The sequence below is a fragment of the Acipenser ruthenus genome, chromosome 2 (assembly GCF_902713425.1).
Source record: "Acipenser ruthenus chromosome 2, fAciRut3.2 maternal haplotype, whole genome shotgun sequence".
Classification (NCBI taxonomy): Eukaryota; Metazoa; Chordata; class Actinopteri; order Acipenseriformes; family Acipenseridae; genus Acipenser; species Acipenser ruthenus.
Window position 1 is genome coordinate 7,950,291 of NC_081190.1, and position 20,694 is coordinate 7,970,984.

Sequence of the window (20,694 nt, forward strand, 5' to 3'; positions counted from 1 at the left end):
AGTACACAAGGAAATGTTGTGGAATTGTTGAACCATAATTATTGCAAACCATTCCCATGGCTTATATAGTCTTCTCTTCTTTTTTATTTCTGTGTCGTGTCATCTCTTACTGATGATGAGATAAAGGTTACGGTTCCAAGATTAGGGTCACGGATGATGTGCAGCAGTAGATTACACTGCTTAACAAGAGAGAATGGACAAGCATTTTGTCGGTGCTGTTTGTTTCGCCTCAGTTGTAAGTCATTGAACATCATTGAAACATAATCTCTTGTTTCATGATTGTAATGATACACATCAGGGTTTGCTCTTTCTCCACACTGTGGACTGCAGTGCTGAAAGCGTTGAAGACAGATGGGGAACGTTATTGAATGCACATACTAATATAGAGCCCTGTTTTCATTTGAGGTTTTTGAAGAACAGTTGGTGCTATCAGTGGATGAAGAGGATGTGGACCATGCACAGCTAAATACAGGTAGGAAAACAACATTGTTACGAAATGGACTGTATACTGCATGAAGGTGAGCAAAAGAAAAGAGCTTGGCTGGTAGTTGAGCAGGCTGCTGTGTCTCCAGTTACACTGATCACAGCTAGAGGTCGTGCAAGACAGCAGGAATGTGTGAGCCGCCCGTCTCATTACTCACAGGAGCCAGGGCAGGGGAGCAGGTCAGCAGGGCCCCGGCACTGGGCTTGCACGTTGATTTGGGGCTGTGTCAGAGAGAGTTGAACAGCGAAGCAAAAAAATAAAAATAAATAACAACAAAGAAACAAAAGCAAACGGGATAAACTATGGAGGAGCTGAAGTGAGTGGGGAAACCTTTCATGAAACCATACGAGCACTCTCAAGCTGTGCTGTGTTTATAAGTTGTTGTTATGAATACAGTTTGACAGAAAGCTGACTTTTCTACCTTGTTGCCTTCTGACAGACAGACACACAGGCATTCCCTGCGTGCCTCTCTTGTCACGCAAACTGTCCAGACTTAAAATTCTCAAAATGTATTTTTGAGGCTGTTGTTGGAAAATAAATCCATTGACAAAGAAGCAGGATACAGGTTATTTATTTCATACTGGGAAGCTAAAGCGCGGCCCATAGCTATTGTCTCAGAAATGCTCCTCTCTGCTGTCTGTGAAAATGCATTTACTCCTTTGAGGTCTTATACAAGCACATCTGCAGCTGCCTGAGTAGAGGTGCCCAGAAAAAAGGCTCCCTAATAACTTTTTTTACATATGTTTAAACATCTAGAGTGTGGACAAACTGCCCCTTTGGATTTGTTATAATCAAATCCGGTGAAATGAGGCTGCAACCAGTAAACCTGTAGCTGTTAACCCAGCATGATTTAGCAGATTAACGAGACTCCTGCAAGAGTAGAAAAAAACAAAGTTGTTTTTTTCTGTGCTGCTTGGCAAACAGAGACACCTTCTGGTAGAGCTAAAAATAGGTACATTACAGTAACTTTGATTTCCCTGTAATCTCGTCTGCTGCTGTTCAGCACACTGTGAACTGTGTGGTAGCTGAGGAATCTGCAGTGGTGTCTGAGTCAGACCCCCAGGACAGCTCCACTCCTACCCCCTGCTGTTCAGACAGCCAGGAACTTGTGTTGCATGTAGCTTGTCAGTCTGATGCAGGGAGTCGCAGCATTTATCATGTTTAAGTATTTAAAGCATCCACACTCCTGTTCTAAGTACATTCATTAGTAAACTATTTGGTTATCTCAAGGTTTTGGCATGCCAGGGTTAAGGTGAAGTTATGTATTATAAGTGTTGGTAAAACATTCATTTGAAGCTGTGCAGAAGCTGTGTGACCCATTGACTATGAATGAAATTGATAGTGGCAGAGGGCTGCAAAATGAAACCTTTTGGAAAAGTTCATATCATGGCTTGAACATCATGAGGCTTTGCTGATGTTTTCCAAATGATTTAGTTTTGTTGAAAAAAGTTGAATAAGTTCTTGTATAATTGGTCTGACATGTTAAGTCTGCTGTAGACCGCTTTTTCTCCATCAACCACATTTTAATTAAGAAAGAACTGCACAGCGGTTAGAAGTATGCAATATCTGAACACACTGTTGTTTTGTCACTTACAGTACAAGACTTGGATTTGAACATGTCTTTATTTTTTGCCAGTAATCAAGCATATGCAACTGAAGCATTACAATGTAATTCCCTGAGTGTATGCGTATCTAGTGCTTCATTCAAAGTATAACAATCATTTAGGTTTAGTTTCTAAACTAGATGATTAGTGATGACTACCTTGATGATCTTTAGTAATATAGTAGTATAGTAATAAGTAATAGTAAGTATCCTTGTAGAGTTACCAGCTCAAAAAGAGAGTAAAAACTACCGGTGGCACGAGTTTAGCTTTTCGTTCCCCTCTTCGACTCTGTAGCTTCTTAACTGGTTAAAATGGCCCTGGCTATTATTTTCCTATTTGTTTAGTTGCTGTGACGTGGTAGATCTTATAAGCTAAGCACTTTTACTGACAAGTTCTGAAAAAACGTCATAAACACTAAACATAATTATTAGTAAAACGCACCTTTCTCTTTTGCTTTTTGTAACACAACATACCCAACAGCTGCTATGGTTAATTTTGAATTTCAGCAAATGCAAATTGTCACAATAACTTGGGAGAGGCTCTTGCTATGACTTTTTTTTGGCAGAACAATTTTAAAACAGTAGCATTACAGCTTTTGGCAAGAAAAAAAAGAGAATGTTTCATTCAATGTTACATTAGCGTCAGGCTAGTCGCTGCACTTTCGATGTCCCGAAGCATGAGCACTTTCCTTTAAGCCTCTTAACTTCTCACAGAAACTGCCATTTGGGAACCCCCCTGGTGAGCTTGGCAGGGGCGGCCGTCCCTGTCGCCTCCCCCCCCCTCCTCCCCCAAATGACGGCCCTGGATAGGAGCCCTGGCCATTTTCCAATGCAGGTCAAACATGTTGGTCTGTCTAAATTCCCCCCTGCCCTGGCTAATTGAATTCCAGAGCCGTGCTAGAAATGAGAATTGCATAGTGCTGGTTATATGTTTTGTGTGTTGAGCCACAGATTACTTGCAGCGTGAAATCAATGAAAAATCAATCCTGTGCAAAGAGATTATTATTATTATTACATTAAGTGTAAAGCCGTTTCCATGGTGAAGAGGGATAACAGGAGATCCGACTCCCATGGTGGCTGAGGCTTTGAATTGATAAGCCCTGGTAAAGCATGAAGATAAACGATGTCAGATTTGAATTGATAAGCCCTGATAAAGCATGACGATAAACGATGTCAGATTTGAATTGATAAGCCCTGATAAAGCATGACGATAAACGATGTCAGATTTGAATTGATAAGCCCTGGTAAAGCTTGAAGATAAACAATGTCAGATTTGAATTGATAAGCCCTGATAAAGCTTGAAGATAAACGATGTCAGATTTGAATTGATAAGCCCTGATAAAGCATGAAGATAAACGATGTCAGATTTGAATTGATAAGCCCTGGTAAAGCTTGAAGATAAACGATGTCAAATTTGAATTGATAAGCCCTGATAAAGCATGATGATAAACGATGTCAGATTTGAATTGATAAGCCCTGGTAAAGCATGAAGATAAACAATGTCAGATTTGAATTGAAAAGCCCTGGTAAAGCTTGAAGATAAACGATGTCAGATTTGAATTGATAAGCCCTGATAAAGCATGAAGATAAACGATGTCAGATTTGAATTGATAAGCCCTGATAAAGCTTGAAGATAAACGATGTCAGATTTGAATTGATAAGCCCTGATAAAGCTTGAAGATAAACGATGTCAGATTTGAATTGATAAGCCCTGATAAAGCTTGAAGATAAACGATGTCAGATTTGAATTGATAAGCCCTGATAAAGCTTGACGATAAACAATGTCAGATTTGAATTGATAAGCCCTGGTAAAGCTTGAAGATAAACAATGTCAGATTTGAATTGATAAGCCCTGATAAAGCTTGAAGATAAACGATGTCAGATTTGCTTATGTAATTATTATTATTATTAGGAATTGAGATAAAAAAGCTGAGGGAAAGATCCTGCAACCAGGAGACCGGCTTTTTTAAGCAGGCTTCAAAGTCACTTAAAAAAAAAAAAACTGAGAAAGAATGCAGACTGTATAGGAAATGTATCTGCACATTGCAATTGTTTGTTGTTGTGGAGCCGTTTGTCCGTCACAGATATAGAGTGTGTGAGTCAATCATTTCCTAGAGTAGCTTTGGGAGAGGCATTCCTTTGGCTTGGAATGTTGTGGTTAGACGCTCATTCCTGTCTAGAAGCTCACAGATAGATTTACTCTTAACGCATTTCTTCTTTGTTTTCAATACACCGGTTTGGGGTAGCGCTGGCTCTGGTTGGTTAATTTGTTTTGCTATTATGAAGCCTCCCTGTGACAGTTTGTGCTTATGTAGATTGCTCCTGTTTTCATTTCTGCTGCCACTGCCGACATAGTTATTTGCTTATGTCTTTTGGGAAGATTTGTTTCATTCATTACAAACAGCAGGCATGACGCTCTTTAGAGCAATTCTAGGAACCCTTTCTTCTGTTTGACCCAGTACAATGTTGTAGGTTTTGTCTGAGGTAATGGTATCAACGAAACTTCTAAAGGGATTCCTTTAATACGGCAGTGTGTAGTTAACCTTGATTTTGATGGATTATTGATTTTACTAGGGTGCAGATTTGATAAATGGCAACCGGTGGACTGTTTGAATAGTTCATAACAGTTCAAGCTGTTGTGTCCCTATATATTAGACAGATATGGACTGGAGTCGAGGCGTATAATGAAAAACAAAGGTTTTTCAAAAAACGCTAAATATCCAGTTGTGGAAAGTGGTTTGTAGTGCGCAGGTGTAGAGGTGATGCAGTGCTTAGTAACAACAGTCCAACAACAGCTCCAATGGTGAAAACAAAGCTTTATTAATTGCTTTTAAATAATAATACTGACCAACCACAACGATGTGTATAGCCAGTCAAAACCACGGGGTTCATTCCCATTAATAATAATAACAAACACACACTTTAAAACACCTACAGAATCACCAGTCCAACAGTGAGTGCTCCAAGTGCAAGTGGTGTTGTGAATACGATACAAGTGCTTAACAGTTCTGCAGTGCAGTCTGGGTTTGATGCTGGCTTATCAGCCACAGCTCCCTGATATTTAGCTGTCTACAAATGACAAACACGAACAGTTAATAGACAGTACAACAGTAAACACTCGATTACTCCTCTTTTTACTCCTCTCCGTCAGTCCGTAACCATAACAGAGGCAAAGATTGCTTGGCCACATAACCTAATATACCTTCAGTACCGCCCCCTTCAATAGCGAATGCAATCACGTCTGCTCCAATCCATGACTGACACATCGCCTACTGTATTAGGGCGATGACTTCTGGTGTTGTGGCTCCGCCCCCTTCCTGGATCGCCAACTTCCAATTGACTCTGGAATCAACTGTCAAACCATCCAGTCCAGGGCACACTGTTCCTGTTACACAGCACCCTCTCAGGTCAGGAGGGAGATTGTTGACTCAGATTCATTCGCTCTCTGTCACACCAGGCCATATATGTTTTATAAAGCCTTGAAAGACAGCTTTATTATCTGCAATCCAATTCCTCCTTCAGGAAAACGTGTATTGGCCTAAAACTGTATATGCACTCTCCTTAGCACTTGCTGAGGGAATTCTAGTTATACCATTTACAGGCTATTGTATTAGATATAGGGAACGTCTTCTGCTTCTCCGAATCTAATGAAACTTGGGTTGTTACATTTTTATGTAACCAGAAGCCTGTACTGTACAATATGATTTGATTGCTTGTGGTTTATGCTTGATTGCATCACAAGTCTATATATTATATGAAGTTCCGAAGTGTGTGATGCGGGATGTGAACAGAAACACACATTTCTAGTTACTTTTAATGGTTTTATTGTGTTGATTCTGGCCTGAATTAAATCAAAATCACATCAGTTTGTAAAAACATTTCTCTGAAGCGCCACGGTGGCTATAGAGGCGCTATAAATTTGATTTAATTCAGACCAGTGTCTTAAAAAAGACAGTCATCTGTCTTCATCTTCCCTGGAGACTAGTTAATGAGGCTGACAAATCCAACCCTGAAGTGATTTAGCCCAGTAAGAAGAGTAATGTGTTGGCAGTCCTGCATGCAGTGCTGCTGGGTGTGTTGTGCGATCAGGAGATTGCAGGACTGACGCTGTTGAACAGGGAGCCCACAGGGAGCACTGTGTTAGCCTTTGCACTCCCGCTGGCTAGGGAGAGAAATAGGGAGGGAAACAGTCTTGGGTTGGTTCACCCCTCTGCACAGGGACTCCTGCTGCTCAGGTACCTGATGAAGCCTGGCAGGAAACAGTCAGCATGGAAGCATTCACTGCCAGGATAAAATAGGTCCTTGTCTAGACAGAAAGAACAGAGGTGTCATATTGATCTCCATTCCTTCTGAGTCAGTAGGGCAGCAGTGGAGTAGTGGTTAGGCCTCTGGACTCTTGACTGGAGGGTCGTGGGTTCAGTCCCAGGTTGGGGATGCTGCTGCTGTACTCTTGAGCAAGGTACTTTACCTAGATTGCTCCAGTAAAAACCCAACTGTATAAATGGGTAATTGTATGTAAAAATAATGTGTAAAAAAATAATGCAATTGTATGTAAAAATAATGTGATATCTTGTAACAATTGTAAGTCGCCCTGGATAAGGGCGTCTGCTAAGAAATAAATAATAATAAATAATATGTGCCCTGCAGTGGTGAGGTGACAGGAGGGAGGGGTGGGTGGATAAGTACAGCTAAATGATATATTTACCATCTTTGAAAACATATTATTTAAAACCAGGTATATTTTATAGTTTGAAGAAGATCTATTTAAGGAAATGATATCTAAAGATATATAATTACAGTATTTGTAAAAAGGATCCTGGTTATGTTCCTTTATGTGAAAGAGATCTCACGCCTTATGCTGATGTGTATATATATCTTTTAAATTTTGCTTTGAACTAAGTGTTACTTGACAGATACAGTAAAAGAATAAGCAATGCAAGTGCAAATAAAGCTAGAGAATGATTTCATATACTGCACAGAAGCGCTACTGTAGGCCTCAGCTGTTTGAAAAGTAATTGAAGTGAAGTGAGGAATGTTAACAAGCTCAAATGTCATTTAAGCTGACATTTAAGCTGATCCACACATTCACTCTCTCTCTCCCTCTCTCCCTCTCTCTCCCTCATGCTCTCCCTCTTTCTTGCTCTCCCTCTCTCTCTTCCCTGCTCTCCCCCCCTCTCTCTCTCTCTCTCTCTCTCTCTCTCTCTCTCTCTCTCTCTCTCTCTCTCTCTACCTCTCCCCTGGCTTGCAAAAACACATGCATACATTATCACATCATCACAAAAGAGGCCAAAAAGAAAGGTTTAACTGTAGTTAACAAATAGCAAGCCTGTTACTTGGTACTTGCTTTAGTGCAAGCACATATGGATGCATGAAGAAAGAGGTTTTGTGTGCTTGGAAGATGCTGGAGTGGAGGGGGAGGGGTTTGCAAGGCCAAGCTGAATACTAATTGCCTCAGAGTTGTTCAGGGAGATTTTATAAGAATGGAAGAGTTGTTGTAAAACGGTCACTGGCTCTTGTGCAGAGTTAGTGCTGTAAAGCTGCCAGTCCTAAAAAATAAATTAAATAAACGTTTCCAGAAGGCTAAACTGACTAAACTATGTTCCTATGCTTCGCAAAGGAAAACTAAAATCACTCTCTGTATACAGCGTTTGATGATTTCCTGTTTTTTTTTGTTTGTTTGATTTTCCCTCCACATATTTTAAAAGATAAAACATCAGGGAATTTACCATTTGTCAAGTGGCTTTTCTTGCTTTCTCGGCTGCCAGACTTTGTGGACTGCCTGTGACGGTACTGAAGCTCAGCATCTCTCAGCAAGACCCCCAAGGTTGTTTGCCCAGTTTTGTGCGTTGAAACTCCTCAGCAGCATTGAAGGGAGAAGCCAGAAGCAAAGCGGATGCTTGGCACCCTCAACCCTTCTGCACTCCCTGGCCTCGTGTTGTGATGCGTGTTTGTACCTTTTACACAACGGATTGTCATTTTTCACTTTTTAATCTGTGGGTCGGCAGGCCCTCTTCCTTTGTGGCTCGGCTCCAGTGGGTTCATTTACATAGAAATGAAAAGGTGAGTTAATGATTCATTGGCTCATGCTGACTTTCAACTACTTCTGGACAGAGAAGCAGCTCCGTGTCTTGATTCAGTTTGGGTTTTTTTTCTGTTCCTTTTTCGGGACTGCTGTCTTGTTGCTCTCCCTGAGCTATCTGTATGTCTGATTAGCCTTGGAAGGCCCTACTGTTTCAGTGCAGGTCCCTCGCTGGGTTATTGGGCAATTTGATCCCATTCAGACTTGAGGCAAACAGACTTGAGGCACTTCTGAGCACAACAGAGTTTGGCTTTCAAGTATGTACAAGCTGACTCTTCTGGCTGATGTGCTTATTTGAACGAATCAGAAAAAGAAATGGATTCAGACTCGGATTCTCCCTTCAATTACTCATGGCCGTCCTTTCCAAAAATGAGGATTCGCCGACGAGCATCAAAGCAAGGTAGTAAAAAGAATAATTATATTTAATCAACAGTTGTATTCCTGGCTTGTATATATACGAGATCTGGGTTTTTATATTACATTTTTCATTGCGTCGACTCTTAAGATTGTGCCAGAATGAGCTAGCTGTAGTAATAGCTGTAATTGTTTAGGAATTTATTGATTTGCATTTAGCTTGCAAAGTTGTGGTGTTAGCCATTTTTAAACGTTATTTATGAAACAGAAAACAGAACTGAAATGTATCATTGGCTGAGATCATTGCATGTTACATGCTGCACTTACTGTAATAGCAACAGTTAGCTGGGATTGTATATTATGAACTTTATAAGACTGTCTGACATGGAAGTTTGAGTTCCAAAAGTTTCCTGCTTAAAATAATGAAGGTGTGTCCTATCGTGTTATTTGTATGTTTCTCTGATATATCACGCTGGTAGGAGAAGACATCTGGACAGTTGGGTGTAACACTCCTGGCAATAAGCGTCTGACAGAATCAGACTGTATGTTGTTTAAAACATTGGCAAAATGTTTTGCTACCGCAAACTGCATTCTTTTCAGTAATAGGTTTAGAGTAGAAGCAGCCCGTGTGGAAAAAGCACACCCTGTTCCCAATGGGGCCCTGTGTCTGCTAACCGCACAGCTGATAGGGTACAAGCAGGTCAAGTCACTTTGCCAGGGTCACACTGTGAGCTAGTGGCTGAGCTAGCCTTTGAACCCAGGATCTCCTGGCCCTCAGTTCTTTCACCCAGCCACTGAAGCACATCCCCTCAAGTATTTAAAAGTTACAGGGTTACAATTTATTTCCCGGACATGTGGTACTGTATAATTCCAATGTTCCAATTCTAATGGTATAATGTTCCAAGTTTTGAAAACAAAAATGTAAATGTTTAAAACCTGAGGTAACCTGTTTTGTGTACATGGTATTTATTTATGTTATGTATTTTATTTATTTATGTGTTTATTGTTTAGTTGGTATTAAGAACGAAATGTAAATCTTAATGTGGAATATTATTATTATTATGCTTGCTATGATTTAGATAACTAGTATTTCAGGCATGGTCTAAGCTGCTGGAACAGTTGAATAATTGTCTGCAACAGGCTTTTCTAAATATAACTTTAGGATACCTGTATGAAAATACAGTGAGGGTCTACAAAGCACAAACCATAATGAATACCTGGAGTGTATTCAAAGTTGTAACCATGGAAACCTAGCTAAAACATGACCGTGCTCATAGGAAACCCATGGGTAATGACATGTCACTAAGGTACACAGACACAGGGCTGGTTGTACAAAAAAATAAATAATACAGCAAGTGTTGAAATGAACTTTTTCTTATTCAGTGCTACAGTTTTGAAATCTAAATTACAGCACATTGTAAAACAGTTGCAGGAAAATCATCCTTCAAAACAGCTGTTTAATTGGGACCAAAAAGTCTTTTCTATACATTCTACTTTTTGTATATAAAGAAGACACCATGAACATACATGGAGTGCTGTGTTTAATCACTATAAGAATGGCCTTATACAACCCACTCACCTCCTCGAGGAGCGTGTTGGTTATTCTGACATCCTCATTGGTGGAATATCCACAATACTGTCCACTAGCTATATCAAAGTCAAAAATACTCTTGTTAGTAAATTTCAGTTTTAAAGAAGTGAAAAGCAGCCATCATTCGCAGAGCAGGCCCATTTCCAGTTTCTGATAGTTAGAGCTTGTCTCCATTATAAGGATCAAGAGCTAAAGCCAGACTCTGACCCACACGGAGTGCAATTCTTTTCCGTTCCCTTTTCCTTGCGGGCTTCAGCTTATTTCAGAGCTTGTTTGTTTTGAAACGTCCTTGTTCATCGACTCTGACGTCGAGTGGGCTCTTTGTCTTGATTTATAGAACAGACTCTTAAGCCCATTCACAAGTGCTGCTGTAAACTGTGCGTTTTCTTCCTCAAGAAGGTAGCTTTTTGAGTGGCATAAGACATTTTCTAATACAGCGCCAGACAGTCAGCAGCAGAAAGCTGAGCCGTCTCTTGTAGCTGTAAGAACTTGGGCATGGCTCAACACAGTCTGCAAGAGGATGCAGGAATCACTTGAGGTAACAGGGACCATTGATCTTCTAAACCTCCCAGATGCAGTTGTTACAGGATGCAGTACTGGCCTCTGTACTGGAGACAGATACTCTGAATCACAGACCAGGCGATTAACCTGCCTTTGTTCTCTCATTTGGAAAATGGCTCTTGCGTCTGTTAATCGCACCGCCTGCTCGTGAAACCTCCCTGGAAATCCATCTTGACCTTGAAATTGGTGAAACACCAGTGTTGTCATTCAAATAAAGGTTCTGGTGAATTAAAGGATTCTCATTTTAAAAACAGCACTTTTCTGTAAAGCCAGTCACTTATAAGTGATCCCAACCATGGTTAAAAATTGACAAAAACTGGCATATGTTTTTATTTATTTAGGAAGTACCATTGCTGCACATCTGGTACAGTTCTGCGTTGGTACTGTACAGTTTTTCTACTTACAGTTACTGAGTAGTATGGTAGGCTGACATAATCACATTTTTAATTTATTCAACTACACTTACAGGCCAAATATTGGTGGTCTGATACTGATACATCGATTTTAAACTAACATTCTAAAATGTTCTAATATTCAGAACTACATTTTTCCTAAAGCTTGGATTTGTTTATATTCTTTAGGAATGTTACTTTGTATTTCTGTTCTATAACAGGTGTAGTTATTCCCGACTTCCAAAACATAAGGCAAAATATTGAATTTTGTATTGCACTACAGCCACCAGACCAACAACTTTCTAATTAGAAAATACAAATAAAAATGTTAGTTATTTGTGGTTCCCTGGTTTGTGTTTTTGTCTCCAACTGGAGATACTGTATATGTATTGTGCAGTATATCTACAGAAACGCATAACCACTGGTGTTGAAACTTGTTTAGGACGTTCTTCACTTGAGAGTTTCAAAATGTAGGTATATACAGGTATGAAACAATCTGTCTTTCTGTGTATCTGTCCACCTACAGTATGTATAATATATATATATATATATATATATATATATATATATATATATATATATATATATATATATATATATATATATATATAACTGTCTATGTTGATTTACCCTTTCATAGTTAGTTTGTACAGTCATATGATGTTTTTAAAACTGTGCCAGGACTAGCAGATATGTGAAACAAAACCAAAAAAGGTATCGCACACAGAAGTTGTTTTTTTTGGTGTCTTCCGTTTGATTTGCTGAATGTATTCCCTGGTTTTCCACACTGCTTTGTGAATAGCCCCATTATCTTCCCCTTGTGCCTGCGTGCTAGCTCTGGCTGCATGCTAGCATCCTCGGTCTGCTCTGCTTCATGGTTCCCTCACAGCTTTCTGTTGTTCTCGTGTTTCACGAGTCCAAGCCCCTGTTAGCCAATAATATGGGTCTTGCCCTCCTGGGATTTGAGCCTCTTCCACGCCTCTGTTTCCTCCTAGTGTCTAGTGCTCAGTTTAGGTTTTTTTTTAGTTTTACAGCGGATGGGATTCAAACATTTGGCTTCATAAATGTATCTTCACTGCTGCCACACCCTTCATGAAATGAAAGATTTTTGTATACAATGTGCTCACATATCTCAACACTAGTTAATTGTGAAAGCTCTGTAAGATAATGAAAAGGGGACTGGAAAGCGCACAAAAAAATGGCAGGTATCAAACTAAACCACTAACCAAAGTAAGTGCAGTTTGTTTTCAGTGTGTTTCTTAGAAGTGCCAAACTGGAGAATTTACCATTCAGACAGGGTTAAGTGATGACAATAAGTTTTAGTTAGACTGGTAGCTGATAACACAATCTTAATGAAATGTTGATCTAACAATATAAAGTGTTTACCTTAGGTACTGATGAAGTCAGGTTTTCACCCGATCTCATTTCTATAAGATAGAAATGAGATCGGGTCAGACGGTGAAGCTCAGTGGCAAACCAAGGGTGTGCGGTGGAGACTGTCTAAAAAGAAAAACTGTAACGCAAGTGTGTTGAGCAGCTAAAGTGCATAAATGAGAGATGAAATGTATTAATAAAATACTGACAACTGGCACATTAGCGACTCAGTACTTGAGGTGGCCTTCAGGCTAAATGCTTTCTTTGGGCCTGAATGACCTGTTTGTTTGGGGTCGCCAGTGTACATTCCCACAGAGCTGCATATAGAGGAGCGACCTCCTCGTTTCACATCACTGCTGCCACTCTTTAAAGGGCACCGCCATGCTTATCAGACTGATAAGGGAGTCAAGCTTTGCAACTAGACTGGGTAAACCCCATTGGGACTGTTTCAATTAATTGTTTATTAGCACATTTGTAGCATTAGTTGTACATGTAAATGTGATTGCTTTAACCTCAGGTAGCTAGACATATCTGCGGTCTGTGTTCACTTAATCCAAGCAGCAGTTGCTTTTCAGTATTAATCTCATTGAAAACATTTGGTTATACGCAGCCACGGCTACATTACAAAAGAAAAGGAAAAGCAAATACTAACTTGCAGTGAGATTCAAATAAACAAAGTGCGGCTTTGCTGTCCCCAGATGGGAAAAACTGATACTGACACTGTTGCAGCAAGGTAATAATTGGATAGCAATGAAAAGACCAGGCATGTTGTTATTGCATGTGCCAGCTGTCAAACTGCCCGTGGGAAATCTAAATATTGACACGCAGGTTTATATTTCCCAACAATCGCACTATTCTTTTAGGCTGTGGCAAAACGATTAAACATAACACAAGGTTGATATGAATGCTGATGTTGCCTGAATGCTTCCACTAGAAGATAGTGTTATTCTTGTTATGAATTGGTCATTTAGCAGTATGATTCTTAGTGTTTGGTTAACGAGTACATAGCAACGCATATGATAAGCACTTATATTTGCAGCAGCAGAGTGCACCAGAGATGATTAAAGGGTTTTTAAGACCTTTGATCCCAATTAATCAGTCTATTGGTAGATGCAACACCCTGCAAAAAGGAAACCCGACTGGTATGTGCCTTGTGAATGTTTGTGCTACATGGGAAGTGTGTAAGTAAGCAATCATTCATTTTAGTTTGCTTAAACTGTGCTAAAAATATCAACGTGTGTGTGTATATACATAAATGTAAACAGTGTGCTCATAATATACAGTGTCTCACTGGGGTGGATTTTGTTGAGCTAGCAGTCTGGCACCTGTTGGTGATTAAACTTTTAACTTTTCTTGTATTTTTTACTGTCATGTTATAGTCTAATGAAAGTTGCTGTGTGCGTCTCAGTTAAAGAAACATTTTTTTCCTCAAGTTAAAAAGGTTTCAGATGATTCTTGAAGCAAGATGTAAACCGTTAATCTTTTTTCCATCATCTCAGTATTTAAGGTTCACCTTGGGGGTGGGGGGGTTAGTATCAGTTAGTATGTACCATCTGGAATTGTGTTCAGCTATGCGTGTTTTTTTTAACCTTGCACAACTTTAACATTTAAATGACGCTGCCTTCCACAGAGTCACATTTAGAAATTAGAGCAACTGTGTTAAGTGTGAAAAAAAAATAAGCTAAACAACAACTTATAAACATATTTCCTGATGCTATGAATTTTCTACATTGGCCCAGACAAATGTATTTATTCCTTGCTTTAGTGGTTTAGCAATGCCTGTGATCAGAATAGGACCTACAGCTCATTTCCAATGTCTACTTTTCTTTTGTCACAATAAAGTAGCTGTTTTGTATTAATGTAATTATTGGTTGTTCTTCTTTACAGAGAAAGTCCATTCCTCACAAGAGGCTTTCCAGAAAGCCCGCGCTCAGCCCACCTTCCACGCGGCTGCCAGACTCTCCGCCATGCTGAGCGGGAACGACGAGATCTACGCAAACGCCATGCTTGTGGATCATGTACGGCAAGGCTTGCATTTCAATAAGAAATCCATCGGGAATGTATTACTGACCCTTTAGAGTCTTTTCGGTGTTTAGTGAATACAACCAAAGTCATTAAAGTGCCAAAACCTTTAACAGGATTTTAACAGGGTGTTTAGAATTGCACAGAACAGCAAAGCCGTATGGATAAAATTAAAGACTGTATGCAGCTTCGTCTAGGGCAATGCTTCAAGTATTGCAACTGGGCGTCACTAATAGCTATTTAATTTACTGTATTTAGCAGAAAGAATACACACCCATGCTATCTTAATGGGCATGTAGTGGTGATAAGTGAATCATAGGCGTTCCCTGGTAGCTTGCACATGTATATATCGTGTTCATGGGCTATTAGTTAACAAATAACACATGAAGTTGCACCACAAAATGACTAAGTAATTGCTTGTAATTTCTGTTCGTTTTCAAAGGCGTGTGCAGGTAGCCTGGAGAAGTCTGTGTGCAATTGGAGCTCCTCTGAGAATCCTCTGCACCGAGTTAGATTTGACTTTTTGAACCTGTCAGACATCAGACCTATGAGAGATGTCAGCGATGGTTTCTGAAATTATTATAAGTGGAGGAGACAAAGATCAAACAGGGAACACTTTGCTTTGCAAACAAATACCTTTCAAATCAGTCAATGAAATATTCCTTTAAACTACAGCTTTTCACATGCAGCAATGCCCAATGCAGGCTGTCAAATCACATGTGCTTGACAACTTTAGGTAAAACTTAAATAGAACTGCGGTCTGTTTTAATGATCTAAACAGTGGATGATCTAAATACCACCACCTTTTAAGTCTTCATTATTCCCTCTAATCAGGAGAGATTCAGTCAAAAAATCCAGAGCCACTCTGTGGCCAGCGCTGTTCACCTGTTTCATGACTCTGTCTAACCAAATTTCCAGTCATAGGACCACACCACTGGATTAGCAAATGAGTGAAAAGCCCTTCGCTTAAAACACATGTCTACTGCGCCTCTGGAAAATGTGATGAAATGTCGCCACCGGGAAATAACACAGTTGCTGTATTTCTGGAATAAATCCTCCTCTTCTTAATAGTTCAAACTTCAAGCATGTAAAATGGCATCTATAATACTGCTTTTGGCTTGCAAGTGAATCTGACCCCCCCCTCAATCACATTGCAGGTTGATGACATGGATATAAAGTACAGCATTGATGGGACCACCACTGAAAGCACATCAACAGACAGCTCTAGCCAGGATCTGAGTTGGGGCATTCGCTCCGACACTGGCTCCCTGATTGCAGGCCCACCTGCCTCTAATCACATGTCTGAACGCTGCAATGATAAAAAGGACACCACAAGCAACACAGTCGACACAGAGCAGTTGCGCACAATCTCAGCTGCCAATTTGGCTCTTGCAAGACTGAATCAGCCACAGTGGCCCCTGGGATTTAATAAAGGAGGAGGTCCACCAGATAGCAAGATGAGCGAACAGAGGTACAGGATTTGTATTTGTTTGTTTATTGCTTTATCTATTTTGCTTCATTTCTCCACCATTTTGTTTCCAAATTGAATTACGTCAGTGATCACTGTGACAGTGGCTGGCCATTGTGACCCGCAGGAAGCTGACTAGAACAGTGGGCCAGGTGGATTCTGACCAGGTGCTGACGCCACAGGGTGTGCTCACTTTATTAAACACCCTCATTCTGTTCCTTTAATTACCTGATTTTTCTTTTTTCTGGTGGCTCTGTTACAATTCCAGCCTTTCAGAAATGTTTTCGATTGCATTGCATCTGCAAGCACGGGGGGCTTTGGTCTGTTAGTATAAGCAGCCAGCCGTTCAGTACAGCAACAGAAGTCAGGAGAAAAGTGAGTTTATATGTAGACTGCTGGAATTACCCCCTGTGGAGCAGGTACAGCGGTTCAGGTCTGTCAGGAATGTAGCTCTGTAACCGAGCACATTGAAACATCAGGGATTCACAGTGTCCTCCGTTAAACTAACCTCGGGACTCCTGATGTGAAACACATTTTATATGTATAGAGACTGTGAACAGACAACCGGTGTTAGTTTGATTGTGGTTAAAGTACTGTGTGGAAACAGAAAGAATATATGTTGATTAATGGTTAGTGTGCATTGTGTGATTTTTATAGACCACTCTACATACACTTGCTTATTAAGGCTAAGATGTGGTTTATTCTAAGAGCATGGTGCTTTCAAAATAATGTATTACACATTTCACGAGAAAGCATCACAGTTCACAGTTGTTAGTGGTACCTATATTATTATTATTATTATTATTATTATTATTATTATTATTATTATTATTATTATTATTATGTTTTTTAAATAGAAATGCAAGTGTTTTAACTGAATATGGTTTTAAGTTTAGTCAGCAAATAGTGATTCTATATATTTAAGTTATATCTTAGGTTTTCAAAAATTGTAGTACAGAAAATTATTGAGTCTAATTCCCAATAAATGGTGCTCAAATTGGCATCTTGCACTGAACTCCTATACAGGAACGTGCAAGCTGTTTGTGATGAAAACCATGCGATTTTTATGGAATATGTGTTGATAAAATATGTGGGGTGTCTAATTTTTTTTTTTTAATTTTAGAAACTTTGAGAATAGCTTGTAAAAGAAATATGAAACACTGTATATAGCACATTTCAGCTGTGAACAGAATTTAAAAATAGTTTGAGGATCAAGTATCATCATTTATTACACATCAGCAGTGGTCCACATACACATTCACACTGCTTTCTGTTTGTAAATATCAGCAAAGAATAACTGTGCTGTCGTTTACTCTTCTACCCAGTTAATACTGTATGTCTTCTGTTAACAAGAGTTTATTACAGTAACGCAAACCCAAGTTGTTGGTGCCATTATTATTATTATTATTTATTTCTTAGCAGACGCCCTTATCCAGAGCAACTTATAATTGTTACAAGATATCACATTATTTTTACATACAATTACCCATTATACAATTGGGTTTTTACTGGATCAATCTTGGTAAAGTACCTTGCTCAAGGGTACAGCAGCAGTGTCCCCCACTGGGGATTGAACCCACGATCCTCTCGTCAAGAGTCCAGAGCCCTAACCACTACTCCACACTGCCCAATGGAACTGGCAGCTCTCCACATTGTTCTGGTCCTGTAGTTAGGCTTTGTATTTGGGAATGTGTTGTTTCTGGTTTTGTAGTGAGGCTTTGTATTTAGGGAATAATGTTATTTAATACAGTCCCAGTCTGGACGGTCTCGATGTGGACAGTGAAGAGGAGGATCATTCGGACAAGTCTCCTCTGTCCAACCTTTCATCTGCAGCCCCTCTGCAAGTGAGCAGCGGTGATGAACAGGACTCCTTCAACACGTCTCCAGAGCTGTCTGACAACAGAATGAGATCCAGTTCTGCATACATCACTGCTAACTCAAAGGTACTCAGCTTCTGTCTGTCTGTGTGTGTGTGTGTGTAGACATGTGTATAAAAGTATTACCTATGTTGTGTGAACCAATTGATCCAAACAAGGATGGTAATTGGTCCATAAGATTTATTTTCGTGTATTACAGCTTGGTCTGCATAGTGTTCTTTTTTCACCCTAAAAAAAATGGTATTAAATAAAGACTTCCGCATAGAAGCATTTGGTTTAGCCCCAAATTATAGGGTTATAATAATCCATGACCATTTGGAAGTCTTTGGGTGAACTCATAAAAGGATAAGAATGGATACGTCTAAAATTCTCATCTTTGGGAGTTGATTTCTGTAACTCAACACTCTAGTTGTATAGGTAATAACTCCGCTCAAAACAGCAGACTATTAAACTACAGTAATTGAATATGCTAATATCGAAATATATGTCCATTTACAGTCAGATTTTAAATTGAATAAGATTCACTGGGCTCTATTTTCCACTGTGCTTTAATGTTAATGTTATTTTATTTTGTAAGAAAAAAAGATGCTTTAGTCCTACTTTCTGTGCTGTTTGTATACTCCAAAATGACATGCATTTAACGCTAACTTAAAATGCATTTTCACCATGGCCTAATGAGGTGAAGTGGATAAAAGAGATATCAGGAAGTGTGACAAAACCTCAGTCAGAGTAGCGTGCAAGTATGTGCAGCATGCAATTTAAAATGGATAGAACAAGTAGTGTGAATTAAGAGTTTTACTGATAGCTGTAATCAAGTGCAATGCTAATGTTCTCAGGAACCGGTGGATTCTGGAGTCCGGCTGCGTTCGTATTCCTATTCCTCCCCCAAGATTACCCTGGCCAGACCTCGCTTCATTCGGGATTCAGGGATCTCCCATCTGAGTGAAGGTCAGTTTGTGTCCTCTCACATGCTCATGTGTAAAGCATCCTGAAGTAGTCTGTTAGGTATTTTCATATTCAAATTAACTAACAACAAGTGCTAACACGTATGTTGCATTTCTATCATAATCTCTGATCCTTTTCTACATTTTTAAGGAGGAATTTTACTTCAATGAAACCAAACCCTCAGGGGGAAATCCACAAAGCAGTGTTACTCCAAAGTGTGATTAGCGCCATTTTGATTCTAAAAAGAGAGAAACCCCTGTTAATGTTACAAATTAGAAATAATTCCTATAGGAGTCTCCTTTCACAAAAAATAGTGCTACATTATTTTGCAATTATTATTGCTTTTTTAAATTTGTTAACTTCAAATTAGCACTACTTAATAATAAACTAAAATTTAATAAGTGTTTTTATAAAGGTTTCTTTTTCAAAAACTAAACGTTCAGCCTTGTATTGTTTGGCCTTTTATTTCTTGACAAAAGATATCCGAATGGTGAAGATGATCTGACACGCTAGTGAGGTATCAACACCCCATTGTGCTATGAACCTCACTGGCTGTTCTTCATAAATCTGTCCAAAACCTTTCTGTTGTGAACTACTACAATAGACAGAAAAGCGTCCAATGCACAGAAAAGGTAAATGAAGGAACCCTTTTCCAAGCGTTTCACAGAAAGAAATGTATCCCTGCTCTGTAGATGGTGTGTTCAACAGCGGCCGGTCCCTTCTGCAGGCTCTCTCTCTGTCTAAATCAGTGTCTCTGCTCCACCCTGGTAGTAAGTACACCCTGGACCCACAGATACAGGGTCCTCCAAATACAAGGCATGACATTCAGATAACTGTTCATTGGTGGAAGGGGGGGGGACCTCCCATAATCATGTAAACAACATTGCTTGCTGTAAGGCGTAATCACTAATTCAACGTACTGTACAAATGTTCGTATGTTTTTTAATGTGGCATCTTCATTGCAGATGAAATGGAGGTTCTTTTCTGTGCTGGTGATGGAAGCTACAGTGCATGCTCTTACTTCCAACTAATCCAACTAATATGTATACATGTTTATTAAATCTAAAACAAAAAGCTGTTGTTCAGTAGACTTCAGTCTGTGTACAGTGGGCATGCCTTTTGTATCCTGAGGCACACAATCTCTGCTGTCCTGAGCAGTGGCAGCACTGGCTGCTTGGATCTCTTATACAAGCCATTGTTTCAGTGTTACTGTCTCCTTTCCATTCCTCATCTGGCATGTCAGTCTTCAGAGCAGCCGTTCTCAAGCAGCTCATTCTTAGTTCTGGGGAATATGAATGTTATCTTGATATTCTCTTGAAAAGTCCTTCTTTGGGATGCAGGGAATTGCATATCAAGGTTGGTTACAATATTCCAAATTGTCTATATTAAAGTTAGAAAGTAGATTCAAAACTAGCTTAAACCAAAGCATGGGTTGCTACACAGAATTTGACTTCTGATGTATTCTTAACATTGTAAGATAATGATGTTAGGTGGTTGCAGGTTGATTTGAAGGTTGAGAACTGCTGTTCTAGGTGGTAACATGGTGAAGGCTCTCTGGCTTCCTAATTAACTGTGATCCTTTCTGAAGAGCTGCTTGTTTATCTTGTTGTTTTTAACTTTTTGAAATGTTTTACTTTTTGCAGAGCAGCGTGCTTACAGCTTGCCAGAGCAGCCCAGAGAGAAAAGGTATTTGCCATTCGATTGACATTATTGATCAGCCTTTATCATACATGATTGTGCACTTGTGCTGTGGGTGTTTTGTAACTAAACTAGTTTTGCTTCTGCGGGTTGATAACACCATATGTGCTTAATTTGTTTTATAGTTTGTGCCATTTGGAAATGAAGTGCCTTTTAATATGGGAAGATTGTGGCAAAAAAAATGCATTGCATGACCTGCTTGTGTATCAACAGTACTTGCAGCCTTGAATTTGAAACTATGGGTTC

General features: G+C 39.5%; 1 protein-coding gene across 5 annotated transcripts in view; it reads left to right on the top strand.

The window, feature by feature from the left end:
• The window catches only part of LOC117403529 (rho guanine nucleotide exchange factor 28-like), a 107,493-nt gene that overhangs the window by 51,754 nt on the left and 35,045 nt on the right, over window positions 1-20,694 (top strand). For 3 of the 5 annotated variants that reach the window (XM_034928514.2, XM_034928517.2, XM_034928519.2), the window contains exons 9-15: window positions 406-472; window positions 14,326-14,456; window positions 15,618-15,931; window positions 17,679-17,871; window positions 18,642-18,753; window positions 19,443-19,520; window positions 20,394-20,436. In XM_034928514.2, the coding sequence (XP_034784405.2) occupies window positions 406-472; window positions 14,326-14,456; window positions 15,618-15,931; window positions 17,679-17,871; window positions 18,642-18,753; window positions 19,443-19,520; window positions 20,394-20,436 (938 nt within the window). Of the gene's footprint in view, window positions 1-405; window positions 473-8,193; window positions 8,567-14,325; window positions 14,457-15,617; window positions 15,932-17,678; window positions 17,872-18,641; window positions 18,754-19,442; window positions 19,521-20,393; window positions 20,437-20,694 lie in introns of those variants that run through there. The other 2 variants (XM_034928523.2, XM_058988117.1) reach the window with 2 other exon arrangements.